The following is a 21603-nucleotide window of genomic DNA, read 5'->3' as shown; positions in this document are numbered from 1 at the left end:
TTCCCATTGTTCATTCAAAAGAATTGATTCGTTCATGAACATCACATCTTTACTCCAGTTACTGTTCTCCAGTTACTGCTTGTTCCCGTGTTCTCCACATACTGTTCTGTAGTTCTCCAGTTCTCCAGCCTCCATGTCCCTCACTGGGACGTGGAGGTGTGTAGAGGCCAGATGGAAAACTCTATTTATGGATTTGAGAATAAAAAGAACATTGATGGAACAACACATCCCTGTGTAGGATGACAGTGTTGTAACATCCACACCTTTCACGTTCAGAGGGTTCCACATCTGCACTTTTCCTGCATTCTTTAAAAAAAAAAAAAAAACTTTTCCTGCATTTTGCACAAACATGGCTGGTCTGGTGGCGTTGGTCCTCTCTGTGTCTGCAGCTGCTTCCTCCTTCTCCTCCTCGCCATCCCTCTCATGTTGTGAATCATGACACCGGCTGTCTGTGATCAGCTGATCGGCTTTTATGTTGGTAGTACTGCCTCTCTGTTTGCGTTTTTTTTTTTTTAATCATTCAGCTGAAAAGGAGGAAACTAGCAGTTCATGGTTCACACCGTCACATATTTACCCCAAAGTATTGTTGTTGGCAGGACCTTCTCTAACACAGTAGCTGGCTGGTGGTCGACAGGGTTTATACGTCAACTATGCAGGGGCGGTTCTAGAAAAGGTCTGATGGGGGTCAGGCAGAAGCACTGACCAGGAAAAGGGTGAGACCTTTTTTTAGGTCTAGATTTTATGAAGTATTGAACTGATTATTACAACTAAAGTAATCATCGGATGTAAAAAAGTGAAGAAAACTAGTAATTATTATATTATAAGGCAGGTGTGTCTCAATTTAATTGGTACACTGAAAACCATGCACTGACAAATGTTCTGTGTTGTTTGGAACATAGACTGTCATGAAATGCGTTGATTTTTTTGTAATTAATAAATTGTAATTATAATATAATATAATATAATATAATATAATATAATATAATATAATATAATATAATATAATTAGGTGGAAAGAAAGAGCGTTTTCATTGTCTGAAATGTGGTCAGAGGTAGCAGATCCCTAAAAGTTGTGAGTGGAAAATGAAGTTAATGTCTTAAAAGCGTATGATTTCCTTTTTTTTATGTGGTGTGTGTTTGTGTGTGTAACAGGTCTTTGCACATCCGCCGAGTGTTTCACCATCAGCTCTTTGCACTTCGGCTGATTTTCTGGCTCAGTATTGGGAATAAAAGCTTTGAGTTATCATCACAGCATTTTTCTCTTTGTGTCAGTAGGATCCAGGAAACACCTGGAAGACATTTTCTGTGAAGAACCTGGTGAAATCTGCAGGTGTCTGAGTAATGAGCCTTCATGATGCATCAGTTGGACTCACATTTAGTTCAACTCAACAAACCACCAGACATTTCAGCTCATTAGCTTCTTCCTCTGTAAGACAGTTGCCATTTCCAAAATGACATGGTAACTTCACATGAAGCCTTGAACCAGCTGTCCGTGGATTCCCCGCTCGGCCCTGAATCGGCTGCTTCAGCCTCAGAGCAGGAAGCAGGAAGCGGGACCTTCTGTCAACGGACCAGCCGCTCATATTTAGTGCTTCTGTATTCTCAGTGATTCATTCTGTGAGGAAGAGAAAAAGTCTTTTTCCCATGTTAAAGGACATTTGTGTGTGTATAAAAACACCTGCCTGGACACACCGGATTAGGGGAAACTAAGACAGGAACACACACAACAAGAAAAACACACACATGCATACGTGTGGAAACAGAAAGCACACACACAAAGCATGCAGATGCAGGCAGACAAACATAAATAAAGACATTCTTCCAGAAGGAAACCTTTCTAGAAGGAAATGGAGTGTTTGCTTCACTGTCTGTGTGATACAAAGGCCAGTGTGTGTGTGTGCGTGTGATATGGCCTTGCTTCAAGCGAACCTATTGTTCCTGATTGTGTGAATGTAAAATTGATGATTATCATAAATAGTACAATGGTACACAAGTAAGTGTACTGGAGGACAGGAAGAGATAACATTCACATAAAACAACCCTACATTAGTCAAACTGTTCCTTTAATGATCTGCTTTGGTTTTTTTCTAAATCGGCTGCTTGTAAACGAACTAAGAGCTGTAACCATGACGTCATGACTGGATGACATGTGGTTCGCTGCTGGCATGTCTACATAAACTTGGACTTTCAGTCGGCAGATGGATTTAAAACCTGAAAGTCTTCCTAATGTTCTTCTCTGGTAGACTCTGCCCAGTGTTGTTCTAGTAAACTGTCACATTAGGTCCAGTCAGGATGAGGTTTATATTGAGCTCAGTCTGGAGCTGAGGTGTGTTCATGGTCTGTTTCATGCTAGAAAACTTCTCTGGATTCTTTTAGATTACAGAACCAGTAATGGACCTTGGACATGCTTATTGCTATTAAAGATGTAATGGATTAATAATTGTGAAGGAATCTAAGTTGAATGAGACTGCTGGCCAGATGTCATGCAAAAGAAAGCAGCTGCAGTTCTTTAAGGTTATGATGCTGGTTGTCTCTGCAGGAGCGATATGTTCCCTTCTACTCATAATAGACCCTGAGGTTCTGAAAGACAGAGATGATCAACAATCTCCTGCAGCCACTCATGGAGGTTAATGATGGTGTTCCACGCTCTGCCCAACACCAACAACACCGCTGTGCACATCACAGCGATGGACTCTGGCTAAAGATTCTTTTTGGTAGTAGGGCTGAACTACTTCAAACAAAGATACAGGGACTGCTGGTTGGCTGATGCTGACTGCTTTGATCTTAGAGGATGATACCCTGTATAGTACACCAAATGAACTGTATACAACCCCCTGGTCAGAGGCCAGATCTGCTCATTTCTCCTGTTAGGATTGTTAGCAGCTGCTATCAAAGCGTCTAGTGAGTTCTGACAGTTTAAACTCGTCTGAGTTAAAAGCAAAATAAGCAGCATTGACACCTAGTGTTTTAAATCCGAACTGCAGTTGAAAGAGAAAAATACGGAGAGTGTTCTTGTAAATCAAGATAAACTTTTCGGTTAATTTAAGCAAAATTCCAGTGCTTACCTGTCGAGAAGAAACTTCTCCACCTTGCAAAAGATTCTCCAATATTGATCCTCGTTTTATTCTGTTTTTGGTCGTTTGCTTTTTTTAGCAGGATGCCGAGACTTTTTAGGTTTTTCTAAAACTTTTCCTGGTCCGCTTCTTTTACTAGCTTCCATACCTGCACGCTGTTACTGCTTACTGTCTCTTTAACCTTCAGTGTCATTATCTAGAAGAATTACCTCTTGTATTGCATATAGTATTTTTTGCACAAAAAACAGCTGCCTGTACATCTGGGAAGGGTTGTAATGACATCATTCTACACAGAGAGATTTTTCACAAGTAGAAAACATTCAAGACAGTCATAAAAGACGTCCCTGCAATTTCAGCCCAAGTTCCGACTCTGTGGATCTTAGAAAAACCGCAGAAACATCTCTCTTCAGGCCTCAGCTAAACATGCTAAATGTTAAAGTTCACGTCAGTCCAATTAGACAAAAAGTGAACAAGTGCGGCTTGTTTGGTAGGGTTTCAGGAGAAAGCCTCTTTTAAATGCCGGACCGCCTCTGGGATTTTAAAAATAGTGGTTGCAACTTCATGGTTGCTAACTCTAAGTTGGGATTTGTCTCTGAACCAGCTCTGAAACCTCTGGTGGAAATTCCCTGGAGGTCCACAGCATGTTGCTGGCTCTGCACGGCATTAGTTCCCGGATTATAACTCCGGTTCAAGCACATAGAGTCTGTAACAACAAACTCTGCCCTTCGCTTCATTAATTCTCTGAGCCAGATGATCCTTCCAACCTGGTGTGGTGCCACATTTCAGCTTTACTCTTCACAAAGTTACTCCAGCTTTACTTCTTAATCCCGGAAGTTAGAAGTCTGGAAGGGGTGTCTGCTACAGTGAGGTGAAATCAGGCCACTGTTTGGTCTCACGAGGTCTCTGCAGCAGCACTGCTTGACCTCGTCATTTCCAAACCTGTGCACAGTTTAGACATTTGTCAGCACTAATTGCAAAACACGAGCATGGACACTCCATGTACACAATGAATCTTTTATGAAGTCCAGAGCAGTTTGTACACCATCAGCATGGAGGGTTAGTCTCAGCTGCTCAGCAAAGGCGCACTCTTCAGTCCAGCAGGTTTTCCAACATTGACGTCGTCCTGCTCAGCGGAAGTTGCACCTGATTACAGCCTGAGTGAAGTTTTATACTCAGATAAGACAAAGATAAGACCAAAGTTATTTGGTCTCAATCACGAGAGTAAAGCTGAATCCCCTCACATTGTACCTGCTAGTAAATGTAGTGGTGGTGGCAGCATCAGGTTCTGGGTCTGTTTGGCTGCCAGTACACTCTTAGAAAAAAAGTGCTGCCTATAACCATATAAGGTTCTTCGGCTTGTCCTCATAAGAGAACCCTTATTGGTGCCTATTAGAACTCTTTGTAAGGGTTTTCACTGAAACCTTTTCAGAGGGTTCTGACTAGAGCCTTTTATAAATGGTCACACTTAGAACCATAAGTAGAAGGTTCTACCCAGAGCCCCCTATGACAGGTTCTGCACTGAATCCTGCAATAATGCGGTGGTTCCACCAATAACTCTTACTGGGGGTTATAGCCGGAATCCTTTTATATCCAGAGGGTTTCATCCAGATCCCTCACAGAGAGTTAGACCCTTTCAATGAAAAAGGGATTTTCAGATGCAAATGCTTCTGGGTAGAACCCCTGCCCTTCACGGAGAACCTTTTGGGAACCCTTATTTCTAAGAGTATAGAACTGGTTTAGAGGAGGAGAAAAACCTGAGATGTCTTCAGATCTGAGGTTGGACCTCTGCTGGAAAACCAAATAGTTGAATTAAATTCTGATGTTTTCTCCAGAGGAATGAAAAAATAAGAAAGCAAAATTCTTGAAGATGCAACTTCGTGAGGAAGCTCACGCAGTAAAATATGGTGGAAACCTCAAGTTTGATACATAAATTTGATGTTTGATGACATCACTAATTCTGCTACGATACCTTTTTTCTTTTTTGGATTCAGAATCTAGACAGGATCCAGACAATTACACACTTGATTAATCACTTCCATTTATTAAAAATCTCAGACACTCACAGCTCATCAGATTACAGCGCTTTTACCTGTTAGAAGAAATAAATTCTTCATGTTCTTTCTGAAGAACATTTGAGATGATCCATGATTGATCTGGATTTTCATGCTGGATTACTCAACATTTAAAAAATATAGACTGATGTGTTGTTCCACCCGTGGTGATGCACAGGTGTAATATTTGAGCCCGTATGTGTGATTTGGTTGAAAGCTGAATTATAAAATAACAACAATCATTTTTCTAGTTCAAATTTTTTTGTTATTTTACCTTAAAAAACAAAAACAAATAATGCTAACGACACAGTTGTGACTTTAATGTCCCTGATGAGTGAAGTTAAACAAGCGTTAAATGACATCGCACCACAGTCTTGGACTTAAACCAGCAGCCTCCTCGCGGCTCAGCCTGTAGGCCCTGAAATAACACGGCTTGGTACGAGATGTGTTGTAGAAATTTCCCAGACAGACATATCGCTTTCCCCTCACTCAGCTCCTGTTTTCACACTGAGCTCCACCGAGAGTTGGGAACAGCTGGATTTATGAACCCTTAGGTGTTCCAGGGCTTTCTGTTCCTGCTTGAACCAGATTTTAGTAATTTATCCTGTCCTCACATCAACCAGCTTAGATTGGGTTCATTGAGGAAAAAGACGATAAATTATTGGTTCAGTCAGATGACTCAGGTGTGAATATTTACAAATCTTTATTAAAGAAAAAGATCCCATTGCTCCCTGATGAGTGATGAGTGACCTTCTGGCCACCAGGTGGATGCTGGGGTGGTGGTGGAGCTGGAAAAAGGTGGTAATGTATGGCAGCAGGACTGACGGCAAAGGACAGGAAGAGAGGAAGTTTGCAGCTTAAATTGAGCGGCAGGTTGGAAGGATACGTCTGATGAAGGGTGTTCTCTGGCAACCCGTCCCAACTGGGGTAAGCTCCAGCCCCTCTGTGAACCCACTTTGGAGTAATCAGGTATACAAATAGATGCATTCATTGTGCTGAGTCATCAGTGTTTCTGCAGTAAACATGACTCTGATGATCAGTTCTGTGCAACTGGAACCTAATTTTGTTGTTCTGTCCAGACTACAGATTTATATTCATTGTTTCTCATGTTTGTGGCACATTCAGACCTGATGAGGGTTCAGCCCCTCTTAAGGTCTGTTTGTTATAGTTTGTTATAAATGAATGAAATACTGGAAATGTGTGACTCCTTTTTGGTGTTAGTTTAGGAAAACTGGGTGGTTTCAGAGGGGAATATATTTGGAAAATGTGAGAAAGAAGTTTTGAGAATGAGTTTCAACCAACCCAGAGGCTGCTGTTTAGAAGAGTTTGAAATAAGAACAAAGATTAACTGTGTGAGGGGAGGCTGGTCTGATGGCTGTCTATGGCTCTAAATATGTTTTATGATGCGTGTGTTCTGCTTTTTCACGTAGGATTCTGCACCAAAGCCAGACATGGAACAGAAGCTGCGTTCCGCCTCCAGTGTAGACGAGCTGATGAGCCTCATCTATCCTGCATACTGGGCTGCTCTGAAGTGCAGGTCCAAGCTTTCTGCCTCCACAGCCTCTAAGCTCTCACCTCTTCACCGACAGAGGCCTCTGGCTGACCCGGACGAGCCAGCGTACGCCGCTGCCTACCTCAACCTGGACATTCTGAAAAGTACATTGGCATTATTTATCAGACCTGCTTCCTCCAGACCCTAAAATAAGATCCCCTGCACGTACAAAAACCAAAAGATTCATATTATCATGTTGATTCAAATAAAGCTTTTTGTCTTTGTTCAATATTTGAACATTGTTATATACATTATATTATATTATAGTTATATTTTATATTTCAGAGGACAGAGCTCATAGCTATAACTACACTTTCACCTTGTTTGTGTATGGATGGATGATGGGTTGGTATCTTTCTGTCTTTTCTCTATATTTCTGTGTGTGCACACCAGCTGAGAGAGGAGAGGAAAAGACATGTTGCAAATGGCTGACCTTCTGTGTGTGCAGGTATAGAGTCGGAGTGGAGGAAGACTCAATGCATGCCCAGAGAAGTGTGTGTTGACGTGGGCAGGGAGTTTGGGGCTCCCACCAACGTTTTCTATAAGCCACCCTGTGTGTCCGTCTACAGATGTGGAGGATGTTGCCACTCTGAGGATAAACAATGCAGGAATATCTCCACTGGTTACCTCAGCAAAACTGTAAGAACATTCACTTTCTTCTGTTTCTTTATTAAAACCATTTGATCCTCAAATGAAATAATTTCTTTGCTTTGATGGATTTGATAAGTGAAAAAATACGCACAAAACATTTAATGTCCAGCTGAAAGCATTTCTGTTTTTCTCTGTTTAATGTGATTTGGTAAATCCAGTTTTAACTTTGTGCATTACAACGTTTGTAAGGCCTTTATTAATCAGAGCTGTTTGATGATTAAGAAATAACTCAAACTGGCTGAAGCACATTCCTTCTTGGAAAAGGTCACAAAATAATGTGTTCACTCGATCTCCAGCAGCTGAACTGTGACGTTGACCTGCATCAGCTGCTTTCAAACCCAACAATTAGGGACTGATGGTTCTGCAGACTGGGGAGCACCCAGAGGGACAAGTGGACTGCAGGGCTTTTTCTCTGGTTGCATTCACACCATAAATAATGATCATGTGACCTACCAGCCAGCTCTTGGTTAACAGGGCAAACATTATGTTGTAATTTACATATAAGCTCAGAAAACTCCAGACTTTACTCTTTTACTCAGGATGTCCTCATCTGTGTTTTTTTAGGGACTAACATAAAAAACTGCTGTTTACTCATTCATTCATTTTCTATACCACTTATTTCCAGTTCAGGAAGTAAGTGGTATACAGGGGAGCTGGAGCCTATCCCAGGAAGCAGAAAGAGGCAGAGTACACCTAGACAGGTTGCCAGTTCATGGCAGTGCATACCTGGACAGGTAGCCAGTCTATTGCAGGACCAACAGAGAGACACCCAACCACTTACACTCACAGGGAGAGCTTAGTGACCAATTAAGCTAACATCATACAAGTCCTTTTCTTTTTAATGACATAATCTCTCAGTGGCAGAAGGCTGAACTTTTTTCAACCATTTTTGTTTTACACCAACACAGAAACCAATCAGCCCATCACATGTATGCCCAGAAAAAAGACAAAAATGTTTGTAATATATTTTTTACTGATGGAATTTTCAGTAAAATGACTTCTTGTCGTTTTCTGAGTTCTTTAACAGTTAGAACCTTTCTCAGGAAAAAAAGAAAACAAATTTAGTCAAACTGACCCAACGTTTGCTGTCAGTCGGGTCAAACTGTTGAACGGTTTATTTCCAGTTGCCCAGTTTCAGCACAGCTCTCTGAAGATCCCACCACAGCATCTCAGTCAGGAGGAGGCCTGGACTCTGACTGGACCACGCTTAGACCTCCCCTTCCAGCCAGTTTGGTTCCAGCAGTCAGGATGAGGTCTGGACTGCGATTGGACCACGCATAGTCCTTCACCTCCAGCCTGACTGGTTCCTGCAGTCAGGATGAGGTCTGGACTCCACGTGTCAGAGTGTCCCTCCACAGGTCCGCGTGTCCGTCCGCGTGTCCGAATGTCCCTCTACAGCTCCAAGTTTCCTTCCGCGAGTCCGAGCGTCCCTCCACATTGTTCCTCCACAAGACAATGAAGCCCACATTGGTCCTGATGGTCTCTGCAGGCTTATACTAAGAAGCTGTGATTGTGAGAGAATGAAGAATACCTCGTAAAGGACGTTCTAACACTTGTCAACATAACTGCAGACTATTTATCGTGGCTTTTGTCAAACAGTCTAACCATAGCTGCAAATCTGTCTTTGCTTTATGTTCTTCTGTTTTTAGGAACAATGGACATGGCAGCAGTGATTTACACACTCAGGTTTCTTGTACTTTTTATGTCAGATATCATGACAGTAGTAGTTAATGTTAAATATTTATTGGTACTGGCCAGAAAACAGAATCTTAATGGGCCAGAATAACTTGGATATATATCCCAAACCCAATAGGTAAAACTTATCTGTGTTCACTATAAAAAAAGAGAGCATAACATGTCACAGACAGAAACAGAAAAACACAAGAGAAAATATAATTTTGCTTGTAGGAAAAAAATTAAGTAGGAGCAATGGATGTTTAGCTTTAGCATTAGTATAGACATTACATTCATAGACATTCCTGGTATAGATAGAGGCGGTAATTTTAAGAAAAATCCTGTAGAAGAGAGAATTTGTTTAACTTCAGCAGAACAAGCACTGATTTCAATCAGGTTTGGTACAGTCAGTTAGGTGAGTTACTGCTTGAATTTCTGTTATGGTTTCGGGTTATTGTTTACATTGCTCTGTCATTAGCACGTTCTCTCTACAACCAGTTGAGCCCGTGACATGGGGCACAGCCACTGTGTACTGCTCAGGGCAAAGCAGATAGAGGCGGTTTCAGCCAGTTGCAATCAAGCAAAGTCAGATCAGCTGTGTCAGCTCCAGGTACTTTACCACACATGGTGTGCTGAAGCATCAGCCCACATCGGGTTAAGACCACATAGGGTAAAGGATTCAAGGATTCAAGGAACTTTATTGTCATACCAGCTCACATTTACATGTTTATGGTACGAAATTAGAACTGAGGTCCCGGTTTGAGCCATAAGAAGGAGGGCAATAAGTGAAATAAAATAAGACATGAAAAAAAAAAAATAGAAATATAGGCTAAATATAAATAGAATATAAGCTAAATACAATAGAATATAAACAGCAAAATTTTAAATAAAATAAAAATAAAAATAACAGTAAACACTAAAGAGCCCAGTTTGCATGTGCAGCCTAGATAAATATGTGCAAGTATGTATGTGCATGAGGTAGTGATAGTCCAAAGTATAACATTTCTGATATTAATATTAATGATATTGCACTTATATGGACAGCAGGTAAACATGTAAACATGTGGACAGGAACTCCCCTGGGGGGGGGTAAAGTGTTTGCAGTGCAGGTCTGTTTGTCGGAGTGGGGGGGTGGATTCAGTTGGGGTGGGGATGGGGATGGGGGCAGGGCAGCAGGGTTTGGGCTGGTGTTCAGAGGTGGGGAAGTAGGGTGGGGAAGGGTGGGGTAGGGTGGGGAGGAGTCTACAAGGCATGGCAAGAGTTCAGCAGTCTGACAGCTTCGGGGAAGAAGCTGTTCCTGAACCTGGTGGTCTTGCTCCTTATGCATCTCAGCCGCCTGCCTGAGGGGAGGGGTTGGAAAAGTCCATGTGTTGGATGGGTGGAGTCCTTCATGATGCGGAGGGCCCTCCCCCTGCATCGTGCTGTGTAGAGGTATAAGGTGGTGGGAAGGCTGCTCCCCATAGTCCTCTGTGCAGCCTTTACCACCCTCTGCAGAGCCCTCCTCTCAGCGGCGGTGCAGTTGCCGTGCCACACGGTGATGCAGGTGCAGAGGACGCTCTCCACCGCGCAGCGGTAGAAGCTCCTCAGGACAGCGCTCCCTAGTCCGGCTCGCCGCAGCTTCCTAAGGAAGTAGAGGCGCTGGTGTGCTTTCCTGACCAGCTAGGAAGTGTTGGTGTTCCAGGTGAGGTCCTTGGTTATGTGCACACCCAGGTACCTGTAGCTGGAGACCACCTCCACAGCTACTCCTCCGATGTGCAGGGGAGGAGTAGGGCGCTTATCCTTCCTGAAGTCCACCACCATCTCCTTGGTCTTCTTCACATTGATGCAGAGGTTGTTTTCTCTGCACCACTGCACCAGGTGTTCCACCTCCTCTCTGTATTCCGACTCATCGTTGTTGTTGATGCGTCCCACAACCGCTGTATCATCTGCAAACTTCACTATATGACAGCTGGGATGTCTCGCCGAGCAGTCATATGTCAGCAGAGTGAACAGGAGGGGGCTCAGCACACAGCCCTGAGGAGAGCCGGTGCTGAGGGTGATGGAGGAGGAGGTGGAGTTATGGATCCTGACAGTCTGAGGTCTGTTGGTCAGAAAGTCCAGGACCCAGTTCCCCAGTGTGTTACTCAGACCAAGGGTGGAGAGCTTCTGGACCAGTGTCTGTGGGATGATGGTGTTGAAGGCAGAGGAGAAGTCCAGGAAGAGCAGGCGGGCGTATGAGTTTCTGCTCTCCAGGTGGGTGAGGGTTGTGTGGACCACTGATGAGATGGCGTCATCAGTGGAGCGGTTCTTTCTGTATGCATACTGATGTGGGTCCACGGTGACGTTGATGGAGTCTTTGATGTGGGCCATAACCAGCCTCTCGAAGCACTTCATGACTACTGGGGTCAGGGCTATGGGTCGGTAGTCATTCAGGCCTGTCACTGTGGGACACTTTGGGACGAGGACAATGGTTGCAGTCTTTAGACAGGTGGGAACGGATGCCAGTGATAGTGAGGTGTTGAAGATGTCCATCAGTCTACCTGTGCAAAGGCACAGGCTTTAACCTCCTCACAACTAAATCCATGCATGATGTGCGTCAAACCCATCCCTGTCAGACATGGGTATAGACCAAGATGTGTCACCCATGGACACCGCAATCCGCAAAACCTGTCCTTTCCAATGGCATGCATGTCGGCTACATCCTCTGTTGCCTTCGGTCTCTGGAACTGTCAGTCTGCAGTGAACAAAACAGAATTCATCAGTTCATTGATCTAACAACCTGTTAGATCCATGTCAGTCTGGCTATAGGCAAGGCCACTCTACTGAAACTGAAGCTTGGCATCTCAGGATCTGTCCTCTCGTGGTTTAGTTCCTACCTCACAGGAAGATCCTTCAAAGTATCTTGGCGAGGGGGAGCGTCCAGATCACATGGGCTAAAAACAGGGGTGCCTCAGGGCTCGGTGATTGGCCTTCTTCTCTTTTAACTTTACACCTCCTCACTCGATGCAGTCATTAGCTGTCATGGCTTCTTCTATCACTGCTATGCAGATGAGACTAAGCTTTTCCTTTCTTTCCCACCGGACGACACAACTGTCTCAATGTGAATATCAACATACCTTTCTGATATCTCCGCATGGATGAAGGATCGCCACCTTCAGCTAAATTTGTCCAAGACCGAGCTTATTGTCTGTCCAGCCAATCCTTCTTTACCCCCACATAAAAGCGTGCAGCTTGACTCTATCATGCTTGTGCCTAAGTCTTCTAACAGGAGTCTTGGTGTCATGGTAGACAACCAGCTGACCTTTAAGGCCCATGTTGCCTCGGTTGCTCGGTCTTGCCGATTTGCTCTCTACAATATCAGGAGGATCAGTTCCTACCTGACAGAACACACGGCACAGTTCCTGGTCCAGGCTCTGGTCATTTCACACATTGACTACTGCAACTCCTTATTGGCTGGCCTGCCTGCATGCTCAGTTATACCTCTGCAGATGATCCAGAATACAGCAGCACGTCTGGTCTTCAACCAGCCCAAAAGAGCTCATGTCACTCCACTGCTAATCGCTCTTCAATGGCTTCCAGTTGCAGCACGCATCAAATTCAAAGCTCTGCTTCTGGCTTACAAAACAATAACCCTAACAACTCCTGCCTACCTCCACTCCTTAATTCAGAGCTACACTCCCTCTCCACAGTTCTGCTCTGCCAGTGAAAGACGCCTAGTGCTCCCACCACAAGTTGGCACCACATCGGTAGCTGTGTGCTAAAAAATGACAGTTTTTCTCCATGGTGTGGCTCATTCCTTTCTCGTTCTCAAAATAACATGGACCAATCTCCAAACTACCTAACAACTGTTCACAACAGAATGGCATTTCTCAGTGAGTTCATCAAATTGCTAATGTCTTAGTTCATGTCTCAATGTCTCAGTGCATCTTTGCAAATGGTTATGTATGAGTAGCCGACAGTTAGCACAATGAGCCCACATTTATCACAATTTCCAAATAAACTGATCCTGCTGATCTAAACTGATTATTTGATTCTCAGTCTAATGGTTCTCTCCAAAACATGTCAGCATGATTTCATTGTGTAAGTCATCATATGCACAATAGTCTGTTCAATTGTCAAAATTAGTCAAGAACACCATGTGAATGTGATGTTGACGAAGATCTATGGCCAAACAGAGCAGTGCATGGATGGCTAAAAGAATGAGGATGGTGGCCAGGAGAGGGAGGGTGACGCCAGCAACCATTAAAAGTGAAACTTTATTTACTGTAGACTAGATACAATTTTTCTTTATTCGTTTGTGTTTATGTTTCGTACATGTACAGAATACTGTCTACATTTTCTTTTTATGTACTGTAATGTATGGAAGTTACTTTGTGTGCGTGAATATAAATGGTTACAGTTTCCTCGACAGTTTGTGTGTGTGATGTCAGACTTTGAAGGCTGCTCTTACTGTGAAATCCTGTTTTTTTTTTTTTTTTTCAGTTTTATACATAACTGTATTCTGTTAGCTGGACCTCTGCCAGTGACTAAACATCTAGGCATTTTGACTTGCAGTGCTTACACAATGCCAAAGGGACTATGCATTTTGAGGGCACTGACTGTTTATATGAGAAAGGAATTTAGTTTTGACACATGGGTGAACATTTTTGGAGAGTATTGTGCTGAACCATCCAGGTTATTTTGGCAAACGCAAGTGAATGCAAATGAGCAGCGCCATCACCAGCCGAATTTCTCTGGGCTTCAGGCCCAGATGTTTTGAGTCTAGCCAGGTGGCCACGACAACTGTAACCTGTACACTAAATTTAGTTAAACTTAGTATGCATGAATTGTTTTTTTTTTATCATGTAAAGCACTTTGTGTTGTTGGTAGTGTGCCTTCTGCATGAAAGGGGCTTTATAAATAAAGTTTGATTTGATTTGATTTGAGTCTAAGCTGCTGAAATCAGGTTTCAACAGAGGTTATTCAACATGTTTAAACCTCAGCCTATGAAAGAGGTTTACAGACAGCAAAAGAATCTATTTAAAAAAAAAAAAAAAAAAGACCAAAACAGCTTCCACTGGGATTATTTTTTCTACAGAATACTCACCACTGGCATGGTTGCACAACACTGGAATATCATTAAGGGTTCAGTTCTAACAGCTTTGACCCCCTCTGATCACATTTAAACTTCTGTGTAACTTTAGAGACTGATTGGTTTGTTCGGATACTAAATAATTATCTAAAATTACTTGCTGGCTCGCTGTGGTCGCTGTGTTCTGTGTTCCCTCTGTGTTCCAGTTCATCAGACAGGTCGTCTTTAAGGTCCGTTTTCATTGAGGCCGTATAAAGAGGCCATCTGGAAAGGTGCCAGAAGTCATCCAATTGTACGTGAAAATAATCTTCGCTTTGCTGAAGACCTGTCACAACAAGTGAAGGAGGTTAGGATGCGAATGTGGGCAGCTGTTCGAAGGCATGCATTGAGGGGAAGTCTGTTTGTTGCCTTGGAGCATGGGCCTTCATTAATGGACAAAAAGTTACTTAAGACTGTCTGAGGTGCTACAGAAGTTAAGGTTAGTAAGGAGTTCTCAGAAGTTCTCTTCAAAAAAACATGTGACTTCCATAATATAAAAATAACTATTTTTTGTTGTTTCCTGCTGCACTTCCCTGGTCATGAAGTCATTTGAAAATATTGTTAAGGAGTCACTATGGACCTGGGTCCAGCACAATCTGGCCCTGCTGCAGTTCGCTTACAGGCCAGGCAGAGGTGTTGAGGATGCAGCAGGCACCCTGCTGAATTTAGTTGTAACCCACCTTGAGGGAGCCAGGTCCTTCGCTCTGCTTTAGCTTTTAACTGCATTCACGTTTTAGCAGACTAAGGGACTTCATGAATCCTGGTCTGGTAGCTTTTATACCCAGAAAGGAGGTTTTTACAAATCCTGTGATAAAACCTGAGCTCCAGGTTGCTAAATCCTCTGACATCTTAACCTGCGCTGTCAGTTCCAGAACACCAGCTATGACGTAGCTTTCACAACCTCGTTTTGGTTAAACCTAACCTATGACAAGCACCACCCACTGAGTCCCAAAATCACCATGAAAATTACCCAAAAAAAAGAAAAAGAAAAGAGCTGCATACTGCACCACCTGCTGTGATGCTCGTTGAAGGATTTCCAGCAAAGTCAACGGAAAAGCATTATATTATATTATAAGCAGATGTAACCAGTCCTCCCCCAAGCGTACCTGGGTCCCAGTGAAAGCAAACTATAAAACCATTCTTCAGACTGGTAAAAATGTTTGCACCTTAGAAAAAATTCCGATAATTTCCACATTTCTAGAATCAGTGCAAAGGGGAATACCTATTTCACAGCATAGAAGAAGAAGTTGGAGGGATGGAAGACAGGTTCGGGGTGACAGCAACAACCCCTCACTCCTATGGAGGAGATCATGGAGAGCATGAACTGGGACCGCCTGCTGATGAAGAGCATCAGGGGGATTAGATCATCAGAACCAGTCCAGATGACTGCAAAGTGACTCTAAAATGTCCACTTACAGCACCAGATCGCAAAGGGGGATCTGGAAATGGAAAACCTAAAACTAAAGATAAGAAATTCATGGAGACATGGACCAACATGTCAGTGAATGACGACTTTACACAACGTGTTTCTCTTTTCCGTATTGTAGATGCAAATCCCTGTCATAATCAGAACTGCCCTGCCTTTGGCTAACCACTCTGTCTGCCTCAAATCCATTAACAGCTGGTTCATTTTGGTATAAATGAGGTGCAGTTATTCTTTAGCTAGTAGGTTTATCATGTGGAGTTCTGTTCAAGTCCAACTTCTCATATTGAGCCTATACTTTAGTTTTCTACCATTGTGTTGGTTGTTGTTTCTCTTTCTAAAAGGATGCCATGGTTCATTCTCAGTAGTACCAGCCACGGAGCGAACCTCCAGCAGAAAGACGACCACTTTGATCTGCTTGTGTCAGCAACAACTGTAGAAATAGACCAGACCAAGTTGCCTGGAGTTAAGTTCCAGGTATAAGTTGTTTTTCTGCTAGCTTAGATTTTGGGTGTTGAAGTATCCATTGCCAACACCGCTTCTGAGTGTATACGCTGTAATTAAAAAACAAAAAGTTTAGATTCAACCACCAGTTCTGTGTTCAAACCCATCTATGCATCTGCATCTACAGCCACTGAGTTGCCACAGTTCTCTCAGCTGGATAAGTCATTTACTCATAGGTGTTGTTGATGAACTGAATCATGTAATGTGTGTTAGCTTATTGTTTTAGTTCAGCTGTGTTATCCATTTCCTTAGTGCTAATTGAATGAACTGGCACCAGCAGTCTGAGTCAATGGTTCTTTGTTTTATGAACTGTTAAAGCTGATTAAATCAACAAAGGAAGTTGGCAGTTGCCAGTTAATCAAGAGTGTAGCTGTGCGTGTGTGGGACTATATGCTATGCTAAAGCTGAGGCAATGCAGTAAAATGGAAGGTCTTATACTGGTTTATTAGGTCAGCATTTATCAGTTGTTGACCCACCGAAAATAAACTGTTACAAGCAGCCAAAATGGGCAATTTATGAATCAACATGAACAGAAAACATAGCTGGTCTAACTGATTAAATATTAGGCTGCTAAAGAGTTAAAGTTCAGTCCTCGTGACTACTGTTTTGAATATTGCGGAGTGGTTTTTGGATCATGGCAGAAATCACAATCATGAATATTTGGTCAAAACTATAACCACAATTTAAAAGGATGGATAATTCATATAATATTAACACTTAATTCTTTTTAACTTGAAATATAATTCAACTGAAAAACAAGAAAAATAAGGCAGATTGTTTGGAGACTCAGATACAGGAGGTGAAACCTTAAAGTCCTGGACCTGCAAAAAGTCTTCCAGATCCTACCCTTCAGTACTACTCAAAATCCCATCCTGTAAAATGCAGACTCTACAAATACACCTTGTGGTGTTTCAACATCAGAGATGATGTATTTAACATTTTAATTAATTAATAAAGGCTACATCAAAGAGGAAGAAGGTCAGGTTGGTGCAAGGAACCATATGAGAGCTCGACCAACACATACTTTCACATTTTGTGATTATAATGATAATGATAATAAGTTCAGATTAAATCTCTCCTTATTTACAGCACCACCATCACCATCATGTTACAGTTGTCCCAAGGTTACCTGGAAACACAAGATGCTACTATGACACTTTGCCACTTCCTTTTTACCATCAGGCTGGAACGTCACCTGGTCAGATGTCAGGGTTACAGTTAGAAATGGATCATTGAGACTAAAAGTAAATGATTTTACAACCCTCATGGAGGTCATTTTATCCTTCACATGTCTTTAGTTCTCACAAGCACCACAGACTGGTAGTCTAGTTATTAGTCTGGGTGGTAGTCTGGCTGGTAGCCTGACTGGTAGTCTGGCTGATAGTCTAGTTAGTAGTCTAGCTGGTAGTCTGACTGGTACTCTAGCTGGTAGTTTGGTTATTAGTCTGGTTATTAGTCTGACTGGTAGCCTGGTAGTCTAGTTATCAGTCTGGCTGGTAGGCTAGTTATTAGTCTGGTTGGTAGTCTGAATGGTAGTCTGGCTGGTAGTGTGGTTGGTAGTCTGACTGGTAGTCTGGCTGGTAGTCTACATAGTTATTAGTATGACTGGCAGTCTGACTAGAAGATTGACTGGTAGTCTAGCTGGCAGTCTGGTTGGTAGTCTAGCTGGTAGTCTGACTGGTAGTATGGCTGGTAGTCTACATAGTTATTAGTATGACTGGCAGTCTGACTAGAAGATTGACTGGTAGTCTAGCTGGCAGTCTGGTTGGTAGTCTAGATGGTAGTATGACTGGCAGTCTGACTGGTAGTCTAGTTATTATTCTGGCTGGCAGTCTGACTGGTAGTGTGGTTATTAGTCTGGCTGGCAGTCTGACTGGTAGTGTGGTTGTTAGTCTGGCTGGCAGTCTAACTGGTAGTGTGGTTATTATTCTGGCTGGCAGTCTGACTGGTAGTCTAGTTATTAGTCTGGCTGGCAGTCTGACTGGTAGTCTGGTTGTTAATCTGGCTGGCAGTCTGACTGGTAGTGTGGTTATTAATCTGGCTGGCAGTCTGACTGGTAGTGTGGTTATTAATCTGGCTGGCAGTCTGACTTTTAGTGTGGTTATTAATCTGGCTGGCAGTCTGACTGGTAGTGTGGTTATTAATCTGGCTGGCAGTCTGACTGGTAGTGTGGTTATTAATCTGGCTGGCAGTCTGACTGGTAGTGTGGTTATTAGTCTGGCTGGCAGTCTGAATGGTAGTGTGGTTGTTAGTCTGGCTGGCAGTCTAACTGGTAGTGTGGTTGTTAGTCTGGCTGGCAGTCTGACTGGTTGTGTGGTTGTTAATCTGGCTGGCAGTCTAACTGGTAGTGTGGTTGTTAGTCTGGCTGGCAGTCTGACTGGTAGTGTGGTTGTTAATCTGGCTGGCAGTCTAACTGGTAGTGTGGTTATTAATCTGGCTGGCAGTCTAACTGGTAGTGTGGTTTTTAATCTGGCTGGCAGTCTGACTGGTAGTGTGGTTGTTAATCTGGCTGGCAGTCTGACTGGTAGTGCGGTTATTAATCTGGCTGGCAGTCTGACTGGTAGTGTGGTTGTTAGTCTGGCTGGCAGTCTGACTGGTAGTGTGGTTGTTAGTCTGGCTGGCAGTCTGACTGGTAGTGTGGTTATTAGTCTGGCTGACAGTCTTGACAGTATGAAGCAGCGTGACTCAGTGGGTTGTCTTGTAGCCTGAGAATTGCTGGCTGAGAGCTTGTTAGCTTGCGTGGTAAACGTTTCAGAGTAATATGGACAGAAAGAACAATGCGAGGATACAGCTTATAGAGGAGAAAGAAAATGACCAGACTGAGTTACGAGCGATGGCAGAAAGGCGTTTCAGTGGTCGGAGCCAACACTGAGGTTAGAGAAAAGGAGGCCAAGGCTGAAGCTGAGAGACTTTCCTCTGGCAGCAGATACAAGGCTGCGGGTGCCGGGCTTCGTCTTTTTAAGGCTCCACATGGCATCGCTCCACTCTGCTGCTTGTTTTGGCTGCAGTCTGAGACTACTGGCCAGAGTCTGGATGTTTACACAGGTGGTACGTCATCCAAACTGTGGGTGACCAGATAGTTTACAGTTCCACTAAATTCTAATCACTTTCACTATGTTTTTTAAAATAATTGTTCTGAAAATGGACGTATGGGAAGGTTGAGGGTCAAATGTGGCTCTTGCTGTGGTTTGTTTCGTCATCTTGAACTTTTCAATGAGATGATTGCTTTGGCAGCCTTGCAGCCACTGGCACGTGCTGAGAGAGCAAACACTTAGAAAGTAATGGACGTTTAACTGAATAATTCACTGTTTGACTGACTTTAGGATCTAGAAGCATTTCTGTCTGCTGGCTCTGTGAAGGGTGTTGCTCCACACCTGATCCAAGCATTCTCATTCTTTAACACTGCTTTATTTCTGCTGACACTCCTGTATGTGAAGTCCAGTGTTTTCTGTTTTTATCATTATCTCAGTCTTAAATGTTTCACACCCGCAACACTAGTTCGTTTTTTACTCACTAGCAAAATAGAGAAAAATGTTTCCTCCTCCTACTACCAGATGATTAAATAATAGTTAAATTATTTGATGAATCAAAACAATGATGCAACCACAGCTGGAGTTTGTGTAAAAATGTTTGCTTTTATAGTTTCTGTTATGATAGGTGCTGGTAAAATGTCTCTTCCAGTGGCTCACAATGCCACAATCAGAGGAAGTTCAGAGGAGATTAGGAGGAAAATGGTGGATATACAGTACCAGCCAAAAGCTGGACACACCCACTCATTTAAGACACGTAGAGAGAGAACCAGGGCTGCTGGAGCACATTATTTCATCAATTCATTTGTTTTACTTCTGGGTGAAGACATTTAAAGTCCCACACTCAGAGTCCAGAGCAAAGATGTCTGGTCTTTCAGTGTGTTTTCAGCTGTTTGAGGATCATCTCAATGACCGATAAAGGTCTGATTGCAGAGGAGAGGAGCTCTCCATTCAGCACCACAACAACCACAACACGACTGAAAGATGGAGCCAAGGCTCGAGGCGGACTCAGAAAATCCTCCCCTCACAGAGATGTGATTTAGGGTGACGTTATGCCTGGGAGTGAAGGGTTTGAGTCATTTTGGTTGCCTGGAATGGTCTTTGTTTAGTTCTAGAAAGTCCAGTTGCAGACGAAACAGCTCACGTTTGCACCTGCAGGCTTGTCGGGTCTCCGGCGGGAGAATATTTGATGCCGTACAGCTTTGTGCTTAGTGCTTCCTGTATGAAGGCATTTCATGGTGTTTTCTTTGTCCTTCATCTTGTTGTCGTGGATAAAAGAACAGAAATGCTGTAGAAGATGCAGAGTGAAGAGCCTCCATCCTTCAGTGGAAAGATGTCCACATTTTTCTGTACTTATTTGGGATTTGGAAAATGTCTTTATAAGATTTAGCAGCACATGAATAATGTTTGCTCTACAGATATAAAACAATAATATAAAACAATAAATTCTCAGTCAGGCTTAGATATGACAGGTTATAACAGGCCATGTTATCCTGTAGGAAGTATTAACACAGTTATAAATTGGAGCAATGAGGATTTTTTTAACTGGATCATGATGAATCAGTTTGTATTGATTATGAACTGAAGGTTTCAGTATCCCCCTGTGTATTAATATTAAACTTAACAACAATGAGCTTTGTTGGCAGCTGTAAATCAGGAGGAAGAGCAGTTGTCGACCAACTGAAAAGTCGGTGGATCGATTCCATGCTTCCTCTGACTCCATGCCAAAGTGCCCTTGGGCAAGACACTGAGCCCCACATTGCTTCCTGGTGTGTCTATCGGGGAATGAATGTGTGTGGAGGAGCAAAGTAGATAACAATAGAAATGCTGTGTGAGAATGGGTGAATGTAATGTGAAGTGCTTTGAGTGGGCAGCGTGACTAGAAAAGTGCTGTAGAAGTTCAATATATTTCGCTTTGAGAGCAGCATCTATATAAATTTACAGCATGGGGGTGGGTATTTATCTGCAGGGTTACACCCTGGGGATGGGTATTTATATGCAGGATTACACTGTGGGGGTGGGTATTTATCTGCAGGATTACAGTGTGGGGGTGGGTATTTTTCTGCAGGATTAACATGGCTGCTCTCTGTGGACTGAACCACTGGTCTTTGTCATGTCATGTCAGCTTGAATAATATCCTCATTAGACACTTTCAGCTGGTGGCAAATCTTCAGTCAGTCTCACTGAGACTGGTGATTATTGCTCAGGCTCAGCATTCCTGACTGAAACAAAAATGATCTTCCAAACATCAACTTTTTAAAATTTAATTCCTTGTTTTGCCTCAACACTAATTATTCTGTTTATTAAATAGAAAATGGTTTGACCTTCTCAGTCTGTAGTGAAATAAGTCAAATGAAGGTTTTTCTTCATTATTAATAAATGTGTTTATGATAAACAGACATTTTACAGAAATATTAAACTGCTGCTTTTTTAAACGGTAAAAGTCAAAAAGTGAAGTTCAGTTGAAGATAACAGAAAAAAATCTCCTGATCTAGTACCTGTGCTGTAAAAGATTGTAGCGTTGCATGTGGACTAGAAGACTAAACTCTTAAAAAA

At 42.8% G+C, this 21603-nt stretch overlaps 1 protein-coding gene across 4 annotated transcripts in view; it reads left to right on the top strand.

The window, feature by feature from the left end:
• The window catches only part of vegfc (vascular endothelial growth factor c), a 77782-nt gene that overhangs the window by 29200 nt on the left and 26979 nt on the right, over window positions 1–21603 (top strand). For 3 of the 4 annotated variants that reach the window (XM_041983251.1, XM_041983254.1, XM_041983253.1), the window contains exons 2-3: window positions 6556–6781; window positions 7126–7316. In XM_041983251.1, the coding sequence (XP_041839185.1) occupies window positions 6556–6781; window positions 7126–7316 (417 nt within the window). Of the gene's footprint in view, window positions 1–5920; window positions 6095–6555; window positions 6782–7125; window positions 7317–21603 lie in introns of those variants that run through there. The other variant, XM_041983252.1, reaches the window with a different exon arrangement.

This window comes from Melanotaenia boesemani, chromosome 4 (genome assembly GCF_017639745.1).
Source record: "Melanotaenia boesemani isolate fMelBoe1 chromosome 4, fMelBoe1.pri, whole genome shotgun sequence".
In the NCBI taxonomy this organism is placed as follows: domain Eukaryota; kingdom Metazoa; phylum Chordata; class Actinopteri; order Atheriniformes; family Melanotaeniidae; genus Melanotaenia; species Melanotaenia boesemani.
The sequence above is the reverse complement of the archived record's forward strand: the minus strand, read 5'-3'. Positions and strand labels throughout refer to the sequence as shown.